This window comes from Cyprinus carpio, chromosome B5 (assembly GCF_018340385.1).
Source record: "Cyprinus carpio isolate SPL01 chromosome B5, ASM1834038v1, whole genome shotgun sequence".
Taxonomy (NCBI): Eukaryota; Metazoa; Chordata; class Actinopteri; order Cypriniformes; family Cyprinidae; genus Cyprinus; species Cyprinus carpio.
Window position 1 is genome coordinate 22,450,741 of NC_056601.1, and position 14,190 is coordinate 22,464,930.

At 35.4% G+C, this 14,190-nt stretch overlaps 1 protein-coding gene across 2 annotated transcripts in view; it reads left to right on the forward strand.

The window, feature by feature from the left end:
- Window positions 1-315: 315 nt before the first annotated feature.
- The window catches only part of LOC122137497 (cell surface glycoprotein MUC18-like), a 64,944-nt gene continuing 51,069 nt past the window's right edge, over window positions 316-14,190 (forward strand). The window contains exon 1 of one of the 2 annotated variants that reach the window (XM_042724933.1): window positions 316-507. In XM_042724933.1, coding sequence (XP_042580867.1) covers window positions 426-507 — 82 coding nt within the window. In that variant the 5' untranslated portion in view covers window positions 316-425. The remainder of the gene's footprint in view (window positions 508-14,190) is intronic. The other variant, XM_042724934.1, reaches the window with a different exon arrangement.

The following is a 14,190-nucleotide window of genomic DNA, read 5'->3' on the forward strand; positions in this document are numbered from 1 at the left end:
TATTTACACTGAACTCGAAATTACTCCAAATAATATAATGATATTATTTAATGATATTATTTAGATGATATTATTTAGGTAAATGTCCATTAACGTGGTATTAACATGGTAACATGTCCAAAGCATCCTGGCAGGGCACTTGTAATGTTATTAGTACAACATAACAGAACAATAAGTCGTGTTAAACTCTTTTACGCGCGGGTAAAACAAATCAAGATATAATAAGCGACCAAAAAATATGATTTTAACCTTATTTTGTAGGGTGGAGCGCATTAATTGAATGTCCCAAATTTCCTCCCACTCGCAGCAGGACAGTACAATAGCGAACAGACAGGCAGCGTTTGTGCAACTCGACTCCATCTTCCTCCCTCTCTCGCGCTCCTCCTGGCCAAAACTGCCGTGCTCCTCTCGTGCGCTTCATTCAGATGGATAACTTCAGGAACATGGCTTTGCCAAACACTTCACTTTTACTGTTTGTTCTTCAAATGTGCGCTCTTGCTTGGCAAGGTAAGACAACTTCGCCTAATCTTTCTATGCGGTTCTGGTTTTTTGTTGTGGTTTATTTCTGTGAGAAACTTTTTGGAGCGTTTCGACCGCGCGCGTTTGAATGGGATGCACGCGGATGTTTGGGGATGCTGCAGTTACAGTATATTGTAAGATAATGTGTTTAAACTATGGCGTTTAAACCGTTCTTTGTGTAATAGAGGGATATTGACTGTTTAAAGTTATTTAGACTTCATTTGTGAAGCGTGTTCACCTTTTCGCTTTTGAAAAGAGTTGAGTTTGTTATCAAAACACACTGCACGTGAGCCCATACATATGTTTAGCTTGTTCAAACGTACGTTACTGCAAATACATATTAGTAGAGTAATGCACTATTAAATACACTATCTGCATTTATACATGCAGAAGTCCATTTTGGAATTTCTCATATGTTCAATTTGCTGAAAATGTTACGTAAACTGTTAAAACTGGCATATATGACTTGACAGAAAACAGCAGGTGGACTAAGTGTTTTGAAACAGACATACTGTTCTAGAAAATTGACATTTATTCTACTATTTAGTCTACTAATTACCCTATTTTATCTAGTAAAGCAAAGCAAATATGTTTAACTAAGCAAATATTTCAAACTGAGAGGTTTTATGTTCATAATTAGCCAATTTGCTGTTGCCTCTGGTTGTATTTTTATGTCTGAAGTGGTTCAGATCATGAGACTGGTCACAAATACAGGCTTTGTGTGTCTGTGTTCAGATACAATCTGTGGAACTCCTTTAAAGGGCGCTCAAAAATGTGATGATATGAGAGATTTTCACAGTGATAAGAAAGCTGTTCACAATGTGCAATATTCAGTTTTTAAATCATATTTTATCATATGTTTGTTGGCCTAAATGCTCAAAACAACCCTGTTTAAGCTTATATATGTGCAAATTGCCCTGCAGGTCTCATTCTGTGTTGCGCTCTCTTTAGTACATGACCTAGACAACTACTGAACTAACCCTTCTCATTAGGGAACAGATGATGGACCCCCACTGCATAATCCTCTCCTTTTCCATCTCTCTCTATCCTCTGTTATTTTGTCCGTCTACTTTTTTGTCTATCTTTCTACACTGTTTTTCCACCCTCATCCCTTTTTTTCCCTCTTTCTCTCATAACATATTTTCCTCGAAGTGGAGCAGGACTGTCCTGTAATGCTGGTTTCTCCAAAGGGTTTTAATAAGCCCCTATCCTACCGTCTGTTCACCCTTGCGTTAGTAAGGTCCCTCCAGTTCCCTAGCAAATGAACCAAAGCTGTCTGTCCTGGGATTATTGACTGAACACACCGTTAGATAACAGCCCCTATGATTAAAAGGGGTCACCTTGCTCTCTCAATGTAGGGGGGCGATTTTTCATCCAAGAACTTGACATTGAAAGTGTCATCCTTACAAATTATAGTGACTGTGATGTGGATGATAGAATATGTACTGAACAAAGGCTTTGAAAAGTGATTGTTATTATTATTATTATTACTACTAGTATTATTTATTAGTAATTTTATTTTTATGATTATGATTTTTATGATTTTATTATGATTGTTTAAATGGTCACATTTGTGTAAATTGTGACACTAATAACTTATGTATTGTAACGAACCATATATGACCCAATATCAAAACAGTAAATCAAATCGTAATAATAATGATAATAAAACTAGAGCATAATAATATAAAATAATAAAATAAAAATATAATAAATAATAAATATTTATATAATAGTAATCATTTTCATATATACTGTATATATGTGTGTATAAGTAAAATTCTAATATATATATATATATATATATATATATATATATATATATATATATATATATATATATATATATATATATTTGGTTCTAAATTAAATTACATTTTACTCATTCATTACTCATTTTTGACCTTTTTGTGTAAATCGTCACATTGACAACTTATGTAAATGTATTTAAAATACAGGACCCATACTATAACAGTTTAAAATAGTTTAAAATATTAATAAAATTATTAATATTCATATTATTATTTAAAAAATAATATTACTGTTATTATATTATTCATCAATTTAACTGACATATACAGAATGACAATGGGAAATATCTTTATATCAAGGCCCTGTCAATCAAAAGTGAAAACCAGAGCTTGAATGAAAAATCCTAATATAGGACATCCGCCAAAATATGCATTTTAGCCCAGATGTCCATACTCATTCCTTTAATTTCATACGAGCTGCATTGTGTGCCAGCGACAAAAATGCTTTGCGTTAGACTTCCTGCTTCCCATAGCAGCTCATGACCCACAGTGGAGGCGATACAATTGAGTGGCTGTTCCTGGTTTGAGGGGGTTTCAATGCCCACAATCCTGGGTTGAGCCGCTGTCTGTCACTCTTGACAGTGAATGTCATGTAAAAGCCTGTGGGCTTATTGTTTTGGCTTGGAAGAAGGTGCAAATCAGTGAAGACCTTTATGTATGGATAATTTACATTGTTGCTTTGGTGTTCAGTTTCAGTGAGTAACAACGTGTGGATTAGATAAAGGTTGAGAGCCTCACACGATTGGATTAAATTGTCATTATTTGCAGCTATGTGAGGCTGAGTATTGTTGTTTATGCACAATTGTGTGTAATGGGTACCAATGCAATATGAAACATCACTGATACTAAGGAAACATGATCTTGAGTTTTAAATTAATCTCTTATCTAATCCAATCACACTAAATCTCTAATGACTCTTACCAGCAGGGGGCAGCAAGAAGGCAATTACCTGAACAAAACTAAACACCTGTTATTGATTGTAAACATGTACGCACTCAACACATATGCATTATATATGATTGTGTGCTGGAGGTCTTGAATTGTGCAGATGTCTGTTTTAGTCCCTCCATCCTTACCTCATATTCAACTTTACTGCATCATTGCTGCACATATTCACCATTCAAAGTTCAATTTGAAGCAATGCAGTGCTGCGTTTTAGTAAATAGCTGCAGATGATCTTGTCAGAATCACATTCATTCAAAAATACATTAACATACATAGATGTGTGTGCTTTTTAAACAGACTAAACGACTGGAGGAGTTCAGCATACATTGCCAGAGAGAAGTGTGTTGTTTCACCAGAACATCCAGATATGAAATTTTGATTAAAAATTATGGAATCAAGACATTTTTTGAAAGATGAATCATTCACAACAAGATCATTAGGATGCATTTAGAAAATAGTGTGAACTTCCATTTCATTGTGACTTTAAAGGTGAAATTTGTCAATTCACTGCTATTAGGTTTTCTGAACATTCACACTAGCTTCCAGCACACAATGGAAAGAAAGCCCTGTATAATTAGGCTGTTTACCTTCTTAGTCTGTATTTGCATAATTTTGTTATTGCATTCTAAAACCATTAGGTCGAGTGCAACAGAAGGAAACATTTGAAAAAGAAAAATGGCTTTGCCATTACAGGAATAAATTACCTTTTAAAATATATTAAAATAGAAAACATTTATTTTAAATTGTAACAATATTTCACAATATTACAGTTTTTACTGTATTTTTCTCAAATAAGTGCAGCCTTTGTGAGCATAAGCGCCTTCTTCCAAAACTCTTACCGACCCCCTTTGAATGTTAGTGTATACATTTAATATTATACAACTCATCCAAACTAACACCAGTGAGTCACTGATATGGTATTTGTGTGGTTTATCTTGTAGAAAACCCCACAAATACACTGTATAAGGTCAGGCAGAAACTATGGTGAACATTTCACTCATAATGAAATATTTTACACCTGTTTACAAAAGATTCATCCCAATGAGACGACTACTGAGATAGTGAGATAGTGCTCAAACAAAGCCCTTTGCTTTAAAGCATAATTCAGTATTAGATCTCTTTTGATCACATCCCTGAAGTCAAGGTTTTGATCCTTTGCTAAGATTTCCCCGTAGTGATGAGCTGAGACACAGGCTAGATGAGTGCACCGCGGGCCGCTTTGAGTTCAGCCAAAACAATGGCATGGCATTCCTCAGTTTAAATGCACTCATATCTCTGGCGAGGAAGCTGAATGGAGGATGGTAGCTGGAGGTGTGCGTGTCTAAGATCCACAGGTGAGTTTACAGGGGTAGATCCCTATCTGATGGAGATTGTGCTTATCAAAGCCTTTTGTGAGTTGACAATTGTGTCGTTGACAGGAAAAGGCTCGGTGTTTGTCATCTAGTCTTCATCTGAGCTGTATTTGAACAAGAGGATACCTAAAAAGCACTGACTGTTTCAAGAATGAAGAAAACTGTGTCTAGCCATTTTGTGAAGGAATCCAGCCCGGCTCAGTCTGGCTTGTCTGCTCCACATTTTTTCTTGGCTTAGATTTTAATATTAGTATGGTCTGGGAAGTCTGTCAAAAACTTGCTGTTGCCATGAACTGACAAGGGCCTTCGGAGCTGCCAACGTGTTTTATGTTACTTCATTCAATGATCTGTGTAGATTCTTGTATTTTCAGGCAAGCTCTGTGTGGCACAACCTGCCATCGTAGTTGTGATCCAACTAAAGAATAAATTTGTAAAGCCGTGGTCTTATGTGGAATATAGTGATGGCATGTTTATCAAAGTCAGATGTGGATACTGACCACATTAATGAAGCATGAGAATGAATAACAATCATCCAAGTGCAACGAAGGGGGTGAAGAATTTACAGTGGATGGATGCCAGCTCTTTTTGCCCCTCTCCCTTTCTTACAGACTGTTTTTTGTGTTTTTTTGTTTTTTTTAGAAAGCTGTAAAAGGAATCCCAAATTAGGTTTGACACACTCAAATTGTCCCAATTAATTTTTTTTATTACAGGCTATTCAATAATAAAAAGAGCAAATATTCTTAAAAGGATAGTTTATCATAAAAGAAAATTCTGTCATCATTTAAACTTCCTCTTGTTATTTCAAAACTGTCTGACATTTTCTTCTGTGGAGAATATTTTCAGTGGCTGAAATTTCAGTACATACTGTATACCTACAGTATACTATGATTATTGTTCATGTATGTTGCTTTTTTGTTCACTTTTCAAAAGTGTAGAGAAAAAAAAACTTTAGGTTTAAATTGCTTAAAAGGGAAACTAAAGACTTGCATTGTACATTGTTAAAAATGTCCTTTTCATTTAAATGCTGTTCTTTTGAACTTTATTTTCATTAAAGAATCCTTTAAAAAGTATCAGTTTCCACTAAAATATTAAGCAGCAAAACTGTTTTCAACATTAATAATAAGAAGAAATGTTTCTAAAAATTCAGCTTTGCCATCACATGACTAAATTACATTATAAATATCTTAAAATAGAAAAGTTATTTTTAAATTGTAATAATATTGCACAATATTACTGTTATTACTGCATTTTGATCAAAGAAATGCAACATTGATCATAAGAGTCTTTTTAAAAAAAACATTTGCACAGTGTGCTTTTGAGCATCTCCTTTTGTGCGTCACAGAAAATTTCCTACCAGTTTGAAATAACATTCAAGTAAATTCATTTCTAGGCGAACTATCCCTTCAACATTGAAATATGTAATTATTAGACTACTGATTATTTCTTTGTATATTCCTTTATATGACATGGAAAGTACAAGAACATTTTCCCCACCTATTAATTCAAAATAATCTCCTTTTGGATCAATAGCAATTATATGCTTCATGCAACAGTGTTAAGGACACAGCTTTAATGCCATTAAAATAAATGGGAAATACATAGTATGTACTGATAAAAGAGTTAATTTTGCGGACCATGTCCCATGTGATTCTTCGGCTTTATCTCATTATTATTCCCCACACTTAAAACCAGCTTAACGCACCCTTCCAAAATGCACAATTTAATTGGCTGAACGCAGCCTGTCACTTTTGGAGAGCCCCATCTGTGGGACACGTCACTGGCCAGGAACCGATTCGAGATCTGGCAGAAGTCCTCACAATGCAAGGGGGATTTCGGAAGTCCTCGAATAATGTTTTTTCCAAAATCTCCCTCTAAATCACCGCCTCTCATCCCCCTCAAACCTGTCCGTCTTTATCGCTTTCCATCTCTCTGTCTTTCTCTGTTTACCATAAAATCCACAGACAGCTGCAAACACCTGGTGGCTAACTCATTTCTGAGGAGGCAGATGTGGATGTGTGTGCATGCGAGTGAGTTAGTAGGTTGCTCATGTTACCGAAATCATACACCACAATAGTAGCACCTCCAGTCTTGCTGTCTACCCCCATCCCCCATGGTCTTAGACGCCTCCTCCCACATCTCCCTCATGCTCACATGCCCTTCACTCAGGCTTGGCTACCGGCCCATTCAGAGGAAGCCAGGGGCTTCAGGCCCTTCGTATGTTTTACTTTCTCCAAAATCTTTATTGATTTTTGCAGACATTCCTGCAGTTGCTGTGTTTGTGTTTCAGATGGTTGCAAAGTAATTCTATGTGGCTTAGTCCTGCCAAATAACCTGGATGAAGACTGTTTGCTTTTGACTAATGTTATAAGTTAATTTGATTTTTGTGTTTTTGGAAGAAACTGTGAGTGGGGTTTTGCCAGGGCGTTGCTAAGTGGTTTCCAAGTTTTTAAGTTGGTGACCGGTTGCTTGCCTTAAAGAGAAAGTTCTCTCAAAGTCATTCAAAAACTGGTAATCAAACTGTTTTAGTTCCCCGTTGACTTGCACAGTTTTTTGTCCATACAGTGGAAGTCAAAGGGAAACAAAAACCATTGGTTTTCAGTTTTTCTTTGGTTGGACTATATCTTTTAATAAGAACCACTTATGACTATTTCCAAACATACAGAAGCCTCCAGAGGCCATGCATTATAATTTTTTTCTGTCTTAGGGTCAATGATGTGACCGGACATTAATTTAGTTTTTTTCCGGACCTATTCATTTATTCAAAAATACATAAAAATGCTATTCATGTATACAATGTTCTGAATTCACATCTTCTATGATGAGCATAGTTTGAGCATTAAAATTCATTTGAAAATGTCCTTAGGCATAAATGTCGAAATTGTTAGGGTGATACTTTATAATAAAGAAAAGCATTAATAACTGAATACATTGTCCACTAATAGTCATGTGATGCGACCAATAGGCATAAGAATATATTATACTAAAAAATACAGTTATTATTTAAGAAAATTTTATCATAGAAATATGTCATGTGGTGTGACCCCAAAAAAATGTATGACATTTATGAGTTAATAATTACCCTTATGAATATGTTAAAAACATTTTAGAAAATAATGAGTAATACGTGTACCCTCAAATGTATTCACATTATGTTTTTATTTACTTTTTTATGAAACCAACATGTATACAAGGCACACATGTAAAATAACTTAGTACATGTGTTTTAAAGATGAAAGATTTTCCCTCTTTTTTGTGTACATCATTCAACATCTTCTTTATTGGTTCTGTTTTGTGCCGTCAGTGTGGCAGAAATTACACACCTTTAAACATGCTAGATATATCATCATAAACTCTTCAGGTGTTAGTGGCATGTGATCCTGCACACGTCTTATTATGTGGTGGAATGCCACGAGATGTATTTCAGTGCTTTTTGAAATCTGATCAAGACATATGTCATCCTGTGTGTCTATATGAGTATCTTTCTTGACAAAGGAGCTGTAGAGACATTCATTGTGATTCTCTGCTGATTACTAAAGGCAAAAATTCCTCCAGAAGCACCACACCCTTCACATCTCTTTGTCCTCCAGCACGTTGCACTCTGCTACTGTCTTGTCTTTACTTTCTTCTTTCTTTCTATCTCTTTTAAAAAACAAGTCACTTCATCATTCCTGAGTAATATGCAGGAATGTGCCAAAATTTCAACCAAACTTTACCGCAGAGTAATGTTGAAAGAATATAAAAATAGTCCACAAAATCTGGGATGTTTTTAAAGATCTTCTAAAAACAGAAACCAAATGACAGTATTTACCAAGAATATTTATTTCAGTGCATCGCAAATAATGTGTCACTATTAGTTTATTATTATTAATTTATTATTATTAGTTTATTATTATTAATTCACTCAACTCACGATTAGATTCGATTCATGATTTTTTTAACAAAATGAGATTTAAGATAAATTATAAATTCAATGTGTCCTTTTGTAATTGCTTGGACAAAATGCTGCACATTTCTTTGTGAAATTGAAATATAACACTATAATAAACTAATATAGCACTTGCATATTATTGCTCTTTTGTTTGTTTTAATTGCTTCTATTGTCCTCATTTGTAAGTCACTTAAGATAAAAGCGTCTGCTAAATGACTAAATTTAAATATAATGTAAATGTAAATAACAAGTACAACTGAGATGCCCTTGAGCAAGGCACCAAACCCCCAACTGCTCCCTGGGCACCGTAGCATAAATGGCTGCCCACTGCTCCGGGTGTGTGTTCACGGTGTGTGTGTGTTCACTGCTGTGTGTGTGCACTTTGGATGGGTTAAATGCAGAGCATGAATTTCACTTTCAAAACTAAATTGAAATTTTAAAACAGGCCCCAAATCATATAAATAAGTAACACAAATAAAATAAATTTCTTCATATAAACAAAATAAGGCTTTGTCTGTGCTCTTTCCGTTTAAATTTAAAGGCAACCACTGCATTTTTATCATGATCCCAACACAAAGATGCTGCATACATGTAACATGAGCAGTTTTAAAGAGCAGATCATATGGTATTTTAAAGTGTCCTAATATTGTGTTGGAGTGCCCTACAACAGATTTAAATGCATCTAAGGTCAGAAAACATTGTAATTTTCTCAGAATATACATTTAATATTTAGGGCTGTGTGTTGCCAAGAATCTGGCGATATGACACGTATCACAATACAGGGGTTGTGATACGATATGTTGCAATACATTGCGATACTGTAAGCAAGGCGATATATTGGGATATTTCTTATTTTAGGAATAGGATATATTTTTAGGAAAGCTGTCATTAAGAACACACCACCATATGCAAACTTTAGCAATAAATAAATTAATAAAAATTATTTAACCAGAACACAGTGGGATCTGCATATGCAATAATCAGTCCCTGTAACATTCAACGTTATTGAAACACTTTTTGTGCAGTATGAGTAAAGGGGGAAAAAATAAAGTGCTTGCAGCATCCTTTAGTTAAATGTATAATACGTATAAAATGTATTTTATTAAAAAGACCATATATATATTTTTAGACCCTGCTTTAATGGTTCACAGTTTTAGTTTACAATTGTAACATACAATGTCATAACATTTTGATCTAAACAATATAATTACATCTGCTTAATATCAATAAAAATAAAGTGCTTACAGTATTCCTAAAGAAAACAAAACAATTGTAAAACAATAAAATAAATACAGATGTTGAACCTTTTCCACTTGGATTTCACAGGTTGTCAGTTTGTATTTCTATGTTCCGCATGGAATCACCGAGACCGCAACGCGAGCACCGCCCCCCCAACTACACAAAAACGCCCCCAAAATGAGAGAAAAGCTGCAGCCGCGCAGTGACCCTACCGGCACACTTCAGCTTTGTACACCGAAACAGGAACTGGGACAAATCTTTCCTCCTCTATTACTAGAACTATATTAACGTTAATTAAGCGTGCCTTAATGCTAGTATATCCTGTCACTCAGGATTTGTTCAGAGATGAAGACTACCTTCTAGCGGCCAGGATATAAACTCAAAATGAAACAACTGCCATAAATCTTGTATGATATTATTTATTATTATTTTTATTATCGATATTCCGTTTTTGAGAATCGATACAGTATCGCCAAACAAAATATTGCGATACTTGCATTTATCGATATTTTCTTACACCCCTATTAATATTAGAGTCATTTGCCAATGATTAGGAAATATTTGTTCCAAGCAAGTTCGGAGCAAACCCCTCCCTTCCATAAGCCTACTCTGCTCTGATTGGTCAGCTGGAGAAGCCTGTTGTGATTGGCACAGAGAGGAGTCATTGAGCCAGTTAGCCAGCGCTACCATTGACAAAGGACCTTAACATAAAACAATATAATGCTCCAATCCGTTCTCATTACATAAAATACAAAAACACTTATGCAAGCGAATCGTGCCCACAGCTAAAGTTTAACTGCTAAACTGTGAACACTTGGTGAAAACGTTAGCCGAGTGCTAACGTGACTAACTGATGAAACAATACAGTTTGTAAACCAAAATATGTCTACTGTAATGTTTGAAGAACGACAGACAAAGGCGCTGTCTTAACTTTTAATCAGAACGCAGAACAGCTGTATCAGGCGCAGCAGCCTAACACTCGGTCGTCTCTCCTGCATTAACCCCATAACTGCCGGTGCAGCAAAATAAATGTCAGTTTTCACAATGATTTATAAAACCTGTGTGCTACACTACATTCTTTATTATTATTGGAAGTCTTTAGAACAACATCAGTCTACAATAATCGACACATTCTTAGGAAATAGTAGGTTCACAGTGAATTATCAGAACTACTTCAGTAAGACAATAATATCGTGGTTCACCTTGAAACCTAAAGCTGCACTAGGACCTTTTTTGAGCACAACATAGCAATCGTACTACTTACAGGTTGAGGTTCAGAGAGTTTGTTAGTCCAAATTAAGAAGATTAGAAGCCAACGAAGATAAAATCCAATAAAAAACAATCAAACACACTAAAAATCACAAGTACACAACAAAAGGTTTGAATTGTATTTCTGTGGTATCCTTGAACACAGCGTCATCTCAACATCATGTAAACACACTAACTAGCGGAAGTGTTTATGGGCAGGTCAGACTCTGTTCATATTTCCCGGACAGGTGGGGATTATGCAAATGTGTTACCCAGTGATGAATACCTGTTGTAACTGTCAAAGACATGTTTTCAAAGAGATCTGCATATTTATGTTTGTTTCAAATTTCTTATCAATTTGAGTTCATTTATTGTTTAAAAATATTTGTCTATTATGTATGAATGTAATATTCAAGTTTATAAGTAGAGAATGTGCTCCCTTAAAATGTTACAAGTTATGGGTTCTTTAAGAAATAGTTACTATTGAAGAGTAACTGGTCATATGACCAGGTTGAGTTGAACGCGGGACCGCTGCATTATGGGTAGAAGTAACATGGATGCAGAGAAATGCTAATGGTATGCAGAGCCTGAAAAAGAGTACCTTTATCTGCATGGTCTAAGAGGGCACACACGGTAATTCATCTTTAAATCTGTTGCATTTTGTGTATAATGTTGTTTTATATCAGTTTACGTAAACAATGATATGTGTAAATAGCGATGTAATTGGATTCGGATTTGTTGCATGTGTTAATTTGTGTATCAGCGGACATTTACATGAGAGACTTGAAAAGGACTTGGCTAAATGCATATTTTGAACATTATATGCTTTATTTCTTGTAGTTTTCACGGTGTCTGTTGAAAAGAGACGGAGAAAGAGAGACCAATAAACAGCAAAAAGACATCTGTATGAAGCGTGGCTCATTTCATTAGACCAGTGCAGCTACACCTGTAATAGGCAAAAGATTCGAAAATATGACGACTCGTTAAGGCGATTTACAACCGTCTCTTTCATTAGTGAAACAGCATCTTTATTTATCATGCACTTTTTTGATTAACAACTTTGCAGATTTTTTTCATTTAAGGATAGCTACATTATAAACTGCAAGAGATATTTTTCAAAAACCCATATGACCTGCTCTTTAATCTAATTTAGATTGTATAATTTCGAAATCTGAAGCAAAAACAGAATGGTTTGACTTCAGTTTTGTGAAACTGTACATAAAAAATATCTGCATGAAACTGAAACAGCAGATGAGCTGAACGAGATGCAGATTTTCTGTCTGCCAGCAGGTGTCATTTCCTTGGTTTCTGAATAAACAAAGCAGCGCTAGACTTATGAACTTTTGAATGTATAGACTTAGACTTATGAATGTATCATACAGAGGCAAGATGAAAAGAAAAAAAATACCATCTAAACTTTTCTAAAGACAGTAAGTTCCCTTAGATATATATTCATATAAACTACCCCTAATTTAATCGCGGTTTGTTAAGCATCTCAACTGATTTGAAATGTCACATATTTTAAATCGATTTTCAACTGGCTCATGGTTAATCATTGACATGTTAACCCTAGTCACTGTTGTTATTTTTAAGTTGTTTTTGTTCTTAAACTTCATATATCTTTTCAGTACCATATGCTGTTGCAGACACCAGATTGTGTGGGCAAATGATCTTTTGGCTATGAGTGATGAGTACACAGTCAGATAAATATCACACGGGTAAAGGTTAGCTCTCACTTATTTCAGTCAAATCAGTAAAACAGAAGTAAACAGAATGTTCTTCATCTCTGAAATGTCATCCAGAACCACACAAACAGTTTGCCCTTTCTCTCCTAGAGGTATGTTTTGTTAGAGTCAGATTTTGGGGAGTGTGCAGGCACACAAAAGAATTCTTTAGTTTCTTCCGTCAAAGATATATCAATACTGCTATTACAGCTGGGTTAGATTTCCCTTTTCTGACCAGAACATTGCCATATTAAAAGCCCATATGTTCTACAGTGGTTCTAACTAGACTGATTCATGCTCAGTACCTAGCATTCAAACTCTTACCAAAATACTGTGGGAGAAAACATGTAACAGATCAGAGATCTGTTGAATGGGGTAATATCACCCAACACCCACAGCGGTGGGCACTATGCCAACATCCTGCCATCAGCGGCCCTCTTTTCATTCTTTCCCGTACTCCCCGTGGATCTGATAATCAAACATAGTGGGTTCATACTGGCAGATCCCATACTTAGATATGAGTGTGTGCATATGCACATGCATATTCAATAATGTACTCCCACAATTCATAGCCCCACTCAAACCCTGCTGTTGTGCTAATGCAAGTCTTTGTAGTTGCTCTCAGCTGGGAATATGACTGGTAATGAAGGCCTGTATGTAATATGGTGCCACTGGACTAAAATTTATAGACATTCTTCAGGAACAAAGTCATTGAGTAAAGACCACAGCAAAGATTTCCTTAGCCATTTTATGTTTTGTGCAATTAAATAAATTTATATCCACAAATCTGTAAAATTTTCAGATTCTGTTGTGAAGTTTAAAGCTGAAGGGTGTATATTCCATCTGCAGTTGGTTGGACAAACAAGTAGTTTTATTCAAACGTTGAGATGCACAACAATATGCTGAAAACAGATCAAAAATCATATCATTGTAAAAACCCTACAACAACACACACACACACAAAAAACATGTTTACATTTAAAAATATGTAGCTGCAAGAAGCAAATAAGGGTCCAAGCACAACAGAGGCAAACTGAGGAGCTAAGCAAGGCAGGGAGCATCAGACGAACTTATGGTTTTCACAATCACTTGTAATGTGATGTAGCCTAAATACATATAACTTTTGACAAATAGGTGGTGCTACTCCCAAATTGATCTGGTGTGATCAGTGTGGTGTGACAATGATACACACAAAGTTTGGTGTCGATTTGCCAAAGCATTGCAGATATACAGCCTCAAATTTGAGGATGAGTTATACAAAAACAGTTTGAGATATCAAAAAGCTTGGTCTCAAGATGGTCTGAATTTAGTTGCATGAAGATCAGACAAACAATCTAAGGCCTCGTTTACACTGCAGGTCTCGATGCCAATTTCTGATTTGTTGCCTACATCCGATTTTTTTGTCTGTCCGTTTACATGTTCTT